Source organism: Sciurus carolinensis, chromosome 3 (assembly GCF_902686445.1).
Source record: "Sciurus carolinensis chromosome 3, mSciCar1.2, whole genome shotgun sequence".
NCBI lineage: Eukaryota > Metazoa > Chordata > Mammalia > Rodentia > Sciuridae > Sciurus > Sciurus carolinensis.
In genome coordinates, this window is record NC_062215.1 from 95,986,059 (window position 1) to 96,001,609 (window position 15,551).

The 15,551-nt window shown below is 34.1% G+C and overlaps 1 protein-coding gene across 16 annotated transcripts in view; it reads right to left on the reverse strand.

The window, feature by feature from the left end:
* Positions 1 to 15,551, reverse strand: part of Gtdc1 (glycosyltransferase like domain containing 1) — a 399,059-nt gene that overhangs the window by 301,561 nt on the left and 81,947 nt on the right. For all 16 annotated transcript variants that reach the window (XR_007107717.1, XM_047544995.1, XM_047545003.1 and 13 more), the window contains one exon: positions 5,295 to 5,355. Coding sequence is in view for 8 of the 16 variants with exons in the window: in XM_047544995.1 (XP_047400951.1) it covers positions 5,295 to 5,355 (61 nt within the window). In the remaining 8 variants the exon portion in view is untranslated. The remainder of the gene's footprint in view (positions 1 to 5,294; positions 5,356 to 15,551) is intronic.

Here is a 15,551-nt window from a genome sequence, read left to right on the forward strand (position 1 = left end):
AAAACACTTTTACAGGGGCATATTGGCAGGGGCTGATGTAACAGATGACACATTCTTGGAAATAAAATAAAAGCAATAGGGAAATACCCATTGTTGCCTGGTGAAGGCCTAATCACATGGACACAGCTGGAACCAATGTAGATCATTCATTAATAAAATTGTATTGTAGTAGCCACTTTCTGTTGCATTTCAATTGCTGCTCTAGCCAAAACCCTGAATTTCTTTGTTCAATGTTAGTAAGATTGTTTTAGTAGGAAATGTGAGAAGATTTAAGACAGGGGGAGGGGAAAAAAAGAACCTGTTCTCATACTAAAAATGAGACTATCTCAAAAAGCTAAATGTCACTTTACCTTACAATCTACTTACACTATCAGCAGCTTAAAATATGCAGCGTAAACCCGAAAAGGGGAACTCATATGGTACATAGATAAAAAGTGAGCAGTGTGAGATCCATGGAAAACATGAAATACTTGTGAAAGTATTTAAGTGTTTACGGAATGATCATATAATACCTTGGGATGGGAGAAATCAAAGTGTATCAAAAATTAGGAGGGAAAAAATCAAACAACTGAATTAATAATTATCCTTTTATGAAGTAATGCACACTAATCTGTGCATTACTTGTCTAAGGGAAATTATTCACATTTTGACCACATAAACTTGAAATCATTATCTGTTACACCATGTTACTTTTTTGACATCAAACTATATATTCAAATCACCAACCCAGGAGTTATGTTTGAAGCTACACTGAAATTCAAAAGAAATAAAATAATAGATATAATTACAAACTTGATACTTAACATAATAAAATCCTAATTGAAATAATATACAGTACTTATCCAATTTTTCTGTTATCTAATACATTTATTCTTTCATGTTTCAACAAATGTAATGATGAAATTACTATATCATAATTCTTAAAAATCATATACTAATGCACTATAAAATACAATAGCTTTTACTGCATATTTTGAATTAAACAACAGCATAGAATTTATTGTATACAAAAAAATGAAAACTCAACAGCATTTACCAAAAAATTGCATAAACATTATAATTCTCAAATACATTATATTTCTCCCATGCTTCTATGTGTACTTAGAAAAAGTAAATGGGACAATTCATGTTGCATTTCCTAAGTTATATGTTCCCACCATGAAAAAATAAAGGACTTAATTGCAAATAAAAATTGTACCACTGCAAAACACATATTTAAAAGTCAATAAATAATATTAAGTATGCAATAAGAATTATTCAATATATGTTGGCATACAGAATGAAAGGATTTTGTCCATGTTATGTCTAATCATCAATTCTAATATTATCAGATTTTGCCACAGAGGATTCAAGAGAGATAGTCATGAATTTACCTAAACCAAAAGAAAAAACCTTTCACTGGCATTTCTTCTCAGTACTAATACTTCAGAAACTCAAATATTAACCTAAAGAGTCAATCAGTGTATGGGCTGGGACTGGGGTTGGGACTGGGGTTGGGGCTGGGGCTGGAGCTGAGCAGTGGAGTGCTTGCCTTGCACACAATGAGAGACTGGGTTCAATCCTCAGCACCACATAAAAATAAACAAAATAAAGGTATTGTGTCCATCTACAACTAAAAATATTTAAGAAAAAAAAAAAAGAGCCAATCAATGTAATTTAACAGATAACTCACCCAGTTTCCTTTTAGTAGCTCTGCATAAAACAAGGTGCTTAAGTACATGTTTTAAAAGACATCATTAGGGAAAAAGGGGATTCATAGTGCATTATACATAAAAAGTAATTTGAGTATTTGTTTGTTTTGCTAAAGTAATGATTCAATATGTTGCTGAACCTGTCTTGAATAAAGGAAAATAACAGGTGAGTTTATTTAATGCATACTTCAGATATACCTGTTTTACAAATCCTTTTAATGACTGTAAAACATTTTGTAAATTAAAAATAAACCTGTAGGGGGGAAAAACTGTTACTTTGCACAGTTTTATGTTAATGTACCCATAGTAGATATATTTCCCCATATGTATGGCATACAAAAATGTTTCACATTAATAATTCTAACAAGAACCACTGTTTATACTTTCTTTTCAGGCATATTTGTTACACTGTTACAAAAAAGCACAAGTTTTTCCTCTCAAAGTAATTTTCTTAACACCAAAAGTCACTGACAATTTTAAAGTAAAATTCCATCACACTAATAGCAATCTTCTTTTAAAAATTTGTCTATAACTATTCTTACCTTGACTACAAAACGCTAATTTTTAAAATAGTTCCTTTGAAAGTAAAGAATCTGTTTTTAGTTAATACAACAGAAAACACATGTACATTTTGAAGAACATTCTATGAAATTTCACAGAATGCTTGCTCATTGTGAAAATCTACTATCTTGCCCAAATCATCTCCATTAAAACTCATGACACCACATTTTCGCACTCTTAACAGTAGGTCACCAACTATAATTCAATAAGAATTGGGAAGCTTAAAAGCACTTCTGTTTTACCTTGCAGTTTGATTTCAAAAATAAAATTTAAAGGCACATCTCTTATTTTCATGGAAATTCACTTGCTTATCTGACAACAAAACTTATCAGTCATTCTAAAAATGAGTATTAAATTTGTAAAATATATGAGCTGACCCTGAGTTTTAGACAAAAATAGAAAACAATGTCAGACTTTTGGGTCTCAACAAGAGATATGTTGGCATAAAAATTCCTATAAGTAAATATTACTGAAAAGTTTCAAATTCAAATAATAAGCTGTGAAGAAGACAAGATTCCAACCAATCAAAAATACAATGTCAACATGACCAAAGTTAGCAATATTCACTGGGGCTTTTTGAAAAGTATAGCAAAAATGCAACTGTAAAGGAAGTCTCTACGAAAGCTGGAAATGGCAAATTTAGCACAAGCTTTTATGGGAAACAATGCCATTTACTAAATGTGGGAGTTGTAAGGAGAATGACATTTCTACTTCAGGGGAAAAAAAATGTTTTTCCCCCCTCACAATGGTGGTCTTCATGGAGACAGAGGAAGACAAGAGGGGAAAAAAATGGGTGTAAGAAATAAATCGGCCACTTGCCTTCCTTCAGTGATGCTATAAGGGTAGACCCTCTGCCTCACAAAAACCACTGCCAGAACCAAGCTACACAAAACATTTTGGCTGCAAGCCTATAGCAGTGCCAGGCTGTTTGTTATTTTTGTGCTAGACTGACTCAATTGAGACAGTGTGGAATTGTCACTCTGATGCAAATAGAGAACAAAGAATAATATAGTATGGGGTGGGGTGATTTTTTTTTTTTTTTTTGGCCCCTTTAAAGTCAGGTTAGCTTTTTGTTTTCTTTGACAGATTTTGAAAAGACCCAAGCAACAAGAGTTATGGTAAAGAATGTATCAATTGCCTAACACAATTAATGTTAAGTATAATATTGTTGACAGTTTAAGAGCCATGTGAGACATTAACATTTTTTTTTTAAGTCAGAAAGGGTCCAAATCATATAGCTACCCACTTACGAGGCCAGAGACCAAGAAATACATGATTCACAATCACATAATCGTATTTAAAAGCTGATAGTATGAAGGTAGTCTGTAAAATTTGGCCAAAAAAAAAAAAAGAGAGAAAGAGAGAGAGAACTAACGTTAGGTATTATAATTTTTAGGTCACAATACAGAGGGAACTAAATCAGCTGCTATTCTGACCCTATTTCTCCAGATTCAATAATCTAAGAAGAAAAGTATAATATTAGAATCTGAATGTCTTATATCTTCAAAAGGAAAGACATGGTAAATGACTGAAAAAAGAATGTTTGAAGGATTAAACCACAAATCATCTAGAAAGTTGCCACAGATACAAACAGGAAAACCGTCTCTTCTATCCTATTCAATTCTGTACTAGAAGCAAAGCTAAAACAAACGAGAAAGTCAAGTGTGTGCTATTTCAACCTTCAACTAAATATACTATCTGAATCTGGTGACCAAAAACACCAATAAGCCTTCATCTCCAAGAGTATGACCTTTTTCTCTCTAATGCACAAGATAAGTAGAGGTAGAGGTCCATTTTATACACAACAAATGAAAAGAAAGAATGAACCGTGACAGTCCCATGCTGACATATTTTTACACTAAGCTCAGTATTATATTAAAAAAAATGCTTCTCCCTGCCAATCAGAGATGGAAGGGAGGAGTTATACAACTAATACAGTGATGATAAATAGCATCAAAAGTCTACTAGTTTCTTCCTCTTGCATATCTCCACTGAATCAGCTGTTAAAAGAAGACCAATGACTGTTATAGAAATAGCAAAAACTAAAGCACTTACCCTAGATGTCACACATGGAGGCATGGAGCATTCACCACCTGCGCCTATCTAATTTCCCACAATATGATCCCCAGTTTTGTTCAAGGCAACAAAATCTGATAGCAAGTCATGATCAGTATTGGAAAAGGCAGTGGGAGAGTGAGAATATGGGGAAGAAACCAAGTAAGAATAGTGGCCAAACTTCAAACAATATTCATGCTTCTCTTATTATTCAGTTTAGTGCCTATGCTTATGTTCAATACTTAAGGACAACAAAAGCTGTGTTAAAGAGTTCAGGTACAATGATTTACTTTGGGTGGCATACCTAAATCTTCCACGTAACTGAATGCATTATTTTGATCCTCACTGTTCTTTTACATTTTCCTTTCTTTGCTCTAGGTTATAGTGGTTATGCTGTTACTACATTGGACACCAATAGTTTTAGGCAAGGCATTCATGTATTTACCAATGGTCCAAAGAATGACATCTGACTGGCTTTAGTTCAACAAGGAATATGAGGCAAAACGAGAAAGCAAAAGGAATGAAACGTGTAGAAGAAGCCAAACAATGAACTGTTTCCTTTATTTTTTTTTTTTTTTCCTTTCTTTCTCTGTTCCTTAATGGTGCAGATGAAATGGGGGGAAATCTGGGAAAAGCAGCCTAGCTAACTCAACTACAAAGAAAGATTAAAGGAGTTAAATGTGTATAACTTGGCTAACAACCAAGAAACAATATGAGAGCTGTCCACAACCTCTAAAGTATATACATAAAAAGAGGAGTGGGGAATTTTCATATATTATAGAAGTGTGAATATATGAAATAATAATGAGATAAAAATAAAGAAATCAGACTTCAAGCAGCAGGGAAATAATCTGGTAAAACTTAAGAAAGACTGTTTCCTTCTCTTTATAAATGTTGATCATCTTACTGATCTACATGACAGGAATGTCCCAGACTGCCAAAGGACTAAATTGATGAAGATACAAAAATTACACAAAATTTGCTTACCTGATAAACCAGGTATACCGATATCTCTGCAGATGTCCAATCTGGTCTTTTGCAAAGGTACCTGCCAGATCAAAAAGAACATAATTAAGTTGTTAAGTTTACTTAAAAATAAATCCAGTCTGAATTCTGAATCTTGACTTGGACAAGAGATGATTTGGATTACCTAGTCTGGTTCTTGGATATTACAAGATGGGAAAAAAATGTCTTAAGAATAGAAATGTGCTCAGTGATTCTATAACTATCTTTAATTAGTAAGAACTTTTTCAGTCTTCCCAAGGATTTCCCAAATCAATTATAAATCAATAACAATAATAATAATAATAATAATAATAATTTGGATTAGAGATCCTTAACCTTGGTCAATGGATGACTTTCAGAAGTCTATGTACTCCTGGATGACGGATATAAAATGTGTGAGTTTATGTAAATGGATATGTCTCTAGGGAGGTCAATTGTTTGTCAAATTTGCCAAGAAGGTCCACAATCCAAAAAACTATCAAAAACCTATGCTGAAAACTGCTTAAAATCTCAGGGGAGAGTTGAAATGCATATGGATAATCAGTCCAAGTTTGGGGATTTCATCCCAAACAGAAGTACACTGATACTTGCTGATCTGGGAAAAATACCTTAGGAGCTCTACTTTCTGGAAAGCACTATATCAGATGTAAACTATTACTTAACTCACACAGCCCCGTGTTGCCTGCAAGGCTTATACAGTCTTGAAAAGAACTAAGATGTCCTTAGGTATAGTATAGCAAAGCTTACAGGGTCAGAACTAGAAGAAAAAAAGAGAGAGAGAGAGAGAGAGAGAGAGAGAGAGAGAGAGAGAGAGAGAGAGAGAGAGAAAGAGAGAGAGAGAGAGAGGGAGAGAGAGAGAGAGACTGACTATATGAAAAGCAAAAGGAGAACCAATCAAAGCAAAAGGAAATGTGGCCCCAAACAGTATACATAGCACAAAGTTATAGAATTAGCCAAACATATCTCTTAAAATAATAAATTTCTAACAGTAATCACAGAGTCAGAATAAAAAACTTGTATCAGAAAGAAATCATGTTGGAGAAGTTTCCAGGCACCAATATTGAACAAGATGGGAAAGCATTCACAGTCACAGAGAACATCCTGGACTGGGGTGTGTAGTAAATAAATATATAAATGCAAGCTGATAAGGTAGAAATCAAGTAGAAGGAGGGTAAAATTACTTTTCAAAATGGCCTGTTTCAAATAATGATCATGTAGTATATTTCTCCAAAAATAACATTGAACATCTACCAGGCACTGCCATCAGTGCTGAAAATTCAGCAGTGAGCAAGCCAAACAAAGCCCTGCCCTGTTGGAGCTTAATTTTGGGGAACGGTGGAAGGATGCAGGAAGACAAACAAGTATATCAGCAATATCACTTCAATTTGTGACACATGATATGAAAGAAATAAACAAGAAAATGTGATCAAAGCATGAGAGAATGACCTATATATACAATCTATTATGTCACAGAGATCTCCCCCCCCCCCCAATTCTTTAAGTCAGTCAGGGTCTTAGACAATTGAGACCAAGAAAGAACCATGGGGACAGTTATTCAGACATCTGAATTTCAGAGATAATAATAGGATAAGAATTACGGAAGCAAAGTATCACAAACTCTTGTCTGCCACTCCAAAATGCACACACCTAGAGTGAGTAATGACTTTCTGATACATCCTACCCTTAAAAGATAAGCCTGAGAATAAGTCACTGCACAGCATTTTAAACAAATAAACAAACTGGCTGAAGACTCAGAAAAGTCAAAGGTCATGTTTCTTGTCATACATGGAAAGTAGAGGATAAAAAAGGGAAAAGGGAGTAGATCCCATGAGAAAAAGAAGGGAGACCAATGGAGTAGGGACAGGGGAGCAGGGGGAGAAAGGGGGAAAAGGGAGATACTGGGGAATTAAACTGAACATATTATGCTACATGCATGAACAAATTTGTCACAATGAATCCGAGTATTATGTACAGTTATAATGAACCAATAAAAATGTTTTTAATTAAATTAAATAAACTGGTTGACAATACTACATATTTTGTACCCTTAACACAAAGAACCACATTCTATCTAAATTCTCACCAAGTTCCATTCAATTAAAAGAATTTTGGCTTTTGTTCCTACAGATGAATATAATCAACTTCTGCCAAAGAAAGAGGGTGTATGGTAGTCCAAAAGGGTCCCAGTAATCCTCACCTTTAGGGAATACTTGCCTTTGTGTATTAACCCCTGTCCCACATCAAGGTTGATCTGAGTGACCAGAAAAACACAGTGGAATTAATACCATTTGTCCCAAAAAGATATCACAGTTTCCTCCTTGCTGTCTTGGATCACTCGTTTTGGGAGAAGTCAGCTGCCAGCTGCCATGTTGTGAGGACACACAAGCAAGGTGCAAATGCCTCTTGCCAAATAGCCAAAATCAACTTAAGAGTCATGTACGTAAGCCATTTTATAAGCAGATTCACCGAGTTAGTCACCCCTTCAGATGACTGTCCCCAACTGACATCTTTACTACAACTCATGAGCGAACAAGAACCAGAACCAGAGTCGGACCCTAGTCCCTTTCCAGCATGCACTAACCTCCTGTATTTAAGGAGTAAAAACTAAAAACTAAAAGTTAAAAACTACATCTTCAACATTCTTTCATCATGCCTTCCACAGGGAACCCAGGTTCAACCAAAGTCATAGAAGATTTAGAAAACAGAAGTGAGCCAAATCAAGGCAGCGGACAACTACAAGATCAAATCTTGTGGTGAAAGCATTTTGTTCTTTTGAGACAACTGTGTAGATATTCTACTAAATGATTCCTAGAAAACAGTACTTGGTGTCTCCTAAAATAGAATCATTGAGTGTTTATCTTGGCTTGGGCTATTCCTAGCTATTAACAGTCAAGTTTGGTTCTGTGGCACTTCTAGAAATTAAGAAGCGTATAACATATCTGAGTATGTTTAAACACCCAGCTATCTGCAACTCAAACTAGCCGTCATCTGCAACTAAGAACCTACTCTATCATATACAAATTCTCCCATTTCATAATATCTAAACTCCTATCTCATGGTTGTCCCTCTTCTTTTCCACTACTGAACACTCTACCTGAATATTATTTATTCAAGCCATTTCTAGGAATTTGCTCCATCATTTTCCTTCTTTTTTTAATATCTTTTTTTAGTTGTTGATGAACCTTAATTTTAATCACTTATTTATATGTGGTGCTGAGAATCGAACCCAATGCTAGCAAGCACTCTACCACTGAGCCACAACCCCAGTCCTCATTCTCCTTCTTTACCTCTATCTTCAATCTTTTCCCCTTCACTGGCTCATTTTCCTCTACCAATAACACACTTATTACCAACTATCCCTATCAAGCTTCCAAAAACAATAATGTATGTTCATTGTCTTTACTTCAACTTCCATTCAGTGCTCAAATTAATACATAGTGATTTTCTTGGTCTTTACTGAAGCAGTTACGAAGTTTGGAAAAAAACAACCAGTTGTGCATTCTCATTCCTCACTGTACTATGGCATGGGGCACTTCTACTAACTATGTCTCTTTGAAATTCTTTCCCACTGGTTTCCAGTGCTCCACTGCCTTATAGTTCTCCTCTAACTGATGGGTTTTCTCTATTTTACAACAGTCTCCTTTTCTAGAAATTTTCCAAGGCTTTACTCTTAGGGGTATTAGGGTTTCATCCTGCTCCTGACCTCAGAACTTCAATTAAATCCATATATTCACTGATCATGCCCAAATACAAACCTCTCTCCTGATTCCTTCAAAACTATAAGCTAATAATTTCTATCTACCTATTTGTACAACTAACTTTATCAGTTGTTGTACAGTATTATAAAAAAAAAACACTAAGTTAAAAAGACAACTTTAAAAGTAGTCCAGACTCTATAACTGCTATCCAATACCACTAGCCAGATGTGTTTATTAGCTCTTGAAATGCAGCTATACTCTTAATTGAAAGGTATCATAAATGGAAAATATACAATGCAAAAAAAAAGAATGAGAACTATCTCAATAATTTTATATTGATTACATGTTCAATTAATAATTTATATAAGTTATATTAAGTAAACTACAGTGGTTAATTAAACACATTTCTTTTTACTTTTTAATGTGGCTACTAAAACCTTTTTTAGGTATGTGGTCTGCATTATTATTCTATAAAATGTTACTGCTCTACACATAAAAAAAAAGAATATGGGGGTGGAGAAGAGTATTCACAAACAATAATGTTAAGAAAATGAGAAAAAAAATTTTACTAGACTATAGTCTTCATTCAGAATCTACTATTTTATCCAAACAACTTATGGACGGATTTATAGTTACTGTTTAAAATAAGAAGGTTGTGTCCTGAAATCAAGAGTTAAATAACTGCTTTAAACAAATACAATAATACTGAAAATTATGATGTCAAAATACTAAAATCATATCCTGCAAAAGTCTAATAAAATCACAAACATATAAAAATTCAAGTAGCAAACACATGATGTATTACATGAGGACAGTATATAATGTAATCATCATACCTCTGAAGTAGATAATATTGTTATCTTCCCACTTAACAAAGTAGGAAACTAAAAGGAGAAAGGGATTAAGCAACTTGTTCAGGTCATGTTCTCAGTGAACAACAGAGCAAAACCTCATTCCCCGGCAGTCACACTCCAGATCTCATCCTCTCAACCACCACTAGATAGAAGTGAAATTCAAAAGAATGGGCAGCTTCAAATGATTCCCAGTATTATTACACTTATATACTCAACTAGGACTAGAAAAATCAGATTAAAAAACATTTCCAGGACGTAAGTCAGCAGTACAGTGCTTACCTAACAAGCATAAAGCACTGGGGTTCAATCCCAGCATCACAAAAAGGAAAATACAGCTTCTACCGCGTATGACTACAAACATAAACTCATAGAAAATTGAAATTCAGAAGCAAAACTATATGAAGGGAGGAGAGCACAAGAATGAAATCATCTACAGAACACAAAGGAGACTTCTGTCAGTCTAAGACGTCAAAAGACAACAACTCATGAACAGAAAACATTTCTATGGACAGAGAAGTGGAAGGGCCTCAGAACATGACATGCGTGCCCCCTGAGACAGCAAAGGTATGTGGGGCCTTGATCCATATCCATGGAACCTTCTGAAGACCTCTGTGTACTACTTCTTCCCAAAGCTGTGTGGGCAGTGGGGCATGGGGTCAGTTCTTGGACTAATTTCAATGTTTAAAAAAAAAAAAAACAGAAATAAACTGTACCCTAATGATAGGACTATACTGCCTATATTTTAAATGCAATATTTCAAAAATATTCCAAAAAACAATATTTACAAGGTAAATATATAAATAAATGCTTGGGCAAAGAAAAAAGCATTGGTGATAAATGCATACCTAACTTTAAAAGGATACACCAAAAAACTGACAAAACTAATTGTAAGTACATAAAAGAAGTGAGAGTCAAGAGATTAGGTATAGGAAGGAAGACCTCATACCCTTTTAGGGGTAAAAGGTTTTATACTTTTTGATTTTGAACCAAGTGAACACAGCAACTTTTTAATTTTTTAAAAAATAATCTTAAAGTCCAAAAATAAAAATAAATAAAATGCTGAAGAGTAAAAGTTGTGTAAATATATTAGTCATACATACATACATAATCTTAGATGCTAACAAGATTAAGGACTTTGAGCCTGGATAAAAGAGAATGGTATCCCACAAAGATGCACCAGTGTTACCTCAGTCCTCTGCACCTCTACCACCAAAGACAAAAACAGAGACATGCACACAGAGGCCATCTCAGATGCTGGATAAAACTTGTTCAAATGGTCTATCTCAGCACCAAAGTGCAGAAAGACACCCAAAAAGACAGATAAATGCATTTAAACAATTAGTCCAATAAACTATCAATATAAAACTATATTTAATAAATTATAAGTCATTTAAGAAAACTAAATCTATTTAGAAGCCAAAGATGTCAGAAAAGCAGTGTTGCAAAGCAGTTGTTTTACCTCTTAAACTTCCCCAAAGCTACAAGTCTTAACAATTAAGTTATCTGCTTAATACTTGCAAACTTAAAATACCTAACCTTGCCAACCCAAGATAGCAACCTGAGTCCTTTTCTTTTGAATGTGAGGGTGACATCTGTCATCTTGCTAACCAGAAGTGATGCTGCTGAGTGACTTACTGACCACAAGTGTATCCTACTCCTTCCTGCCTGGTCAAGAGAGGGCCTTCCCTTCCAAAGCTGTGAGTTCAGAGGCTGACCTTTCAGGATGAGCACAGCTTGTTTTGTTAGGCATATAGTAAGCCCTTTCCTTTAAAGGTCTCCCATGTCAAAACTTTCCACAAAATCCACAGAAAATGTCTTATTTTCACTGATTTGTATTGTACTGCCATTGTTGATTGTCTTCATTTTTAATTCAGTGATATTTTTAGGCAAATGAAATGAGGTACAGTTTTCCTCAATCTGTCTCAGTTCCCTACTTCATCTTCTGGGACCCCATTCATGTGATCCTTTAACAACTATTTATTTCACACCAAACTAGATATCTCCCTAAAGCCTACCATTCTAGCCTCTAGGCAAATTTCTTAAATAAAAGCACTAAATCTTTGTAAATCTAAAATTTGCATACTAAAGAAACAACTATCAAAAGATCTAGTAGTATATAGCAGTTGCTCACCTCTAGCATGATTTAAAATGAATTACAATTATTATTTTTTTTTAAGGAAACAACTATTGACTTTTTCCCTTTGCAAAATACTGTGTTTAACAGGCCTAGTTCAATTGGAGGTGACAGTGTGAAGTAAGAGTTTTTCAATTGGTAAATCTCAAACCTTTTAATAGAAGTTTATCAGTCATAAGTTTTAATAAGACTCAATAGGACAAAGAAGAAGGTATCAAAAAGGGTGATAGCCAATGATAACCTTAATCATATATACAGAGATTTAGAATCTTACTGCTTAAAGATTAATGAAATTGTGTTATTTTGCTCACTCTTATCCAGTAAATGATTACATGTCCTGGTTTGTATATATTTAGACTCAAACAGCAGAAGTGACTCCTTTAATCAATTAATCTACTACTTTTTTACTTATATCCTGTGTGCACAACAACTGAGTTCCCTAAAACAAAACATAAGATTTCTAAGAGATTCTCAGGAAAAAGGAAAAAATTCACAATCAGAACTAAAAAAGCACATTAACTTGCTAATGTGATTAATTCTTTAGATACATTCCTTTATTTACTTAAACTTCAAGTACACTCTTGCTAAGTAGTTGCTTCTGCCAAATATTAACATAAAATTCACCCTAGATATTGTGGAAGGCATTCAAGACACACTGTTTGAGAGTAAAAATGGATGTGGAAATGCAAACAATATACATGAACAATTAGAACAGGTAAGATAATAAAAAAAGTCTAAGCTGAAGCAATTGTTTAAAATGACAGCACAAAAAACAAGACATTGCTATAGCCTACTTCACTGAGCATCTTGGAGAGCTCAGTCTCAGCTGCTCTGCTTAGTACCCAGCTCTATGGGAAAACTATAAGAGCCTGGTTTTAGGCAGGGTGCTACTTCCTACCCTTAGCTGCACACTAGAATCACCAGAGAGCTTAAAAAGTTTAAAAAAAACAAAACAAAACAAAACAAAAACTGACAGGTACCTGAACAGAGGTTCTGGTTTCATCAGTAATTTTTAGAAGCTCTTCAGATAATTTCTTTTTTCTTTTTTTCAAGCATAGAAAGGAAGTTTTATTTAAAAAGAGAGGACAGAGGTAGCAGACTTCTCTGGAGAGAAGGGGGTCCACAGCTATGTCCCAGATAAATCCTTACGTAGAACTAGGACTAAGAAACACACTATACATTACTGGTTCTCAAAGTGTGATCTCTAAACCAGCAGCAGAAGCACTGAGAACTATTAAGAAATACAAAATTCTCAGACCCTACCCCAGACCCAATGAACCACAAACTCTGGATGGGTTCAGTGTTTTAAAAAAGGCTTTCAAGCAATTTTGTTGTACCTTATTTGAAAAACATTGCTTTGGGATAAGAAGGACTTCCCCTTTGGTTTCAATCTGTTCCACAATTTACTGACTGTATGACCCTTGGTCAGCTCTTTACACTTCACTCTTCACATGAAAAGTACAAGTTAGTTATCATTTGTTAACCATCTAGTATGTGGCAGAAAATATGCTAAAAGCCCTTCATATATATTTTATAATTTAACCCTTAGAACAAACTAGTCAAGTAGATATTATTGCCATTTTATATCTAAGACTTATAGAACTCATCCAAGGTTATAGAGCTAATAAGTGAATTCAAACTTTAAACTAAAGTCTTAAAATTTTCAAAATCATTGCTTTTTTCCTTTCTCCCCCAATAGTCTTGCTGGTTCATCCTTTTCTTTGGGGGGGGGGGGGTCCTTCCTTTCTGTCTTACCATTCCTTCCTTTCTTTTTGACTATCTTTCTGTCTGTCTTCCTTTCTCACTTTCTTCAGGAAGAAGCTTTTTTTTTCCTACTATAAAACTGGAGATTACTTAGAGGGCACAGTACTTACAAGATCGCAAAGTGCAGTGTGAGTACAAAGTACTAAGCATTCTCCCATATGCCAGAAAGGATTAAAATCAAAAAATAAAAGAAAAATGATAATGAAGTTATAAACTAGTTGAGGAAACACAAAATGGAGACACACATGATTTAATTCTCAAATGACAGGTAGAAAACAGAAGTAACTTAGGAGTTTATGAGACTGGAGCTCAGAGACCAAGAAATGATGCCAGGAAGAAATAGAACTCGTCCTGAAATAGTAGTAAAAAGTCTCTTCTACAAGGGTAGACAAACAATCGGTAGAGAATACTAGAAAATAAAGCTAGGTAGCTAAAGGAATCCAGATTGTGACTTAAAAGAAGAATTTAACTTTGGTAAGAAAATAAAATGGCTTTTACACAGAATATTTTTGAAGTGCCAATAGAAAAAAAAAATGTTAAAATCAAATCATAGGAACTTAGTCTAGAAAAAATCAATAGGGTAATACTGAAAAAAATAGACAAAAGAAAAAGCAGTTTCTGTTACTGAAGTATTAAACAGAATCCACTTTTTACCATAGTATTTCATAAGCTATTCATATTCATTTCACATTATTTTCCACCATCCACTAATACAATCAATATTCCTTAAGATCTCTCCCACAGTACTTGGAAAGAACAATGCTTAATGACAAACACACAAACCAGGGCATGTAAACAAAGTTTATATAAAAAAAAAACACTGTCAAATGTTTTTTGCAACATTATTAGGAATTCCAAAAGCCACTACAGAAAGATCAATTCTTATGAATGAGTTTTGTGAAATTCCTCAATCAACCTCTGTAGAAGAGACTTTTTACTATTGTTTCATCCATGCTAGCATCATAATCATCAGCTCTCAAGTAAAGCATCCCAGCTCATCCACATTTAGACTTACATATGGCTAAGTAGGGCAGGAAAACATAAAATCTAAAGGTAAGCTTTTTAACATTCACATCATTCATTCCATTTTTCACTGATGTGCTAATGAATAACTATGTTCAGAAACCCACTGGAAAATTTTACCTATGTATTAATGAGGGAAAATTGTGAAGCACAATGGAGTGAATGAATTCATTAGCATCTAAGTTTTCCAGCTCTGTCAATGAGTGTCTGATGCTGTATAACATCTTCTTTAGTTCTACTATAATCTGACAATTCTATAAGACCAATATGTCTCTGAGAACCAACTTAAAAAGCATGTATATCCACCAGACTATGCTTGAATGATGAGGCCCTGAGGTTATTTTTTTTCTTGGAATAAAAGTGAACTGAATTTGTTATGATATTAGGAATGGTAGCATTTTTGTGAACTAAATATTTAAGAAACTATAATGGACCTTTCATGAAGCTGTATATTAATTAAATACAAATGTAATCAAAGAACTGAATCCCAGGATTAAAAATAACTTGAAAACTCACCTAGTAAAAGACTAGCTTTTATCCCACGTGGTATCTAGGCCACATATAGTGTTAAAATTGAAATAGTAATACAAAAAGACCTCCAAGTTCCTCAAGTAATAAATTTGCCCCAATATAACCAATTCATATATACCTCTATATTTTACTGAAGTTCAATCACCTGTCATCTTCCTTGAATATTATAAACAGTATATAATATGATAAGAATACAAGTTTGGTATTTGACAGTGATTCAATTTCAATAATATTG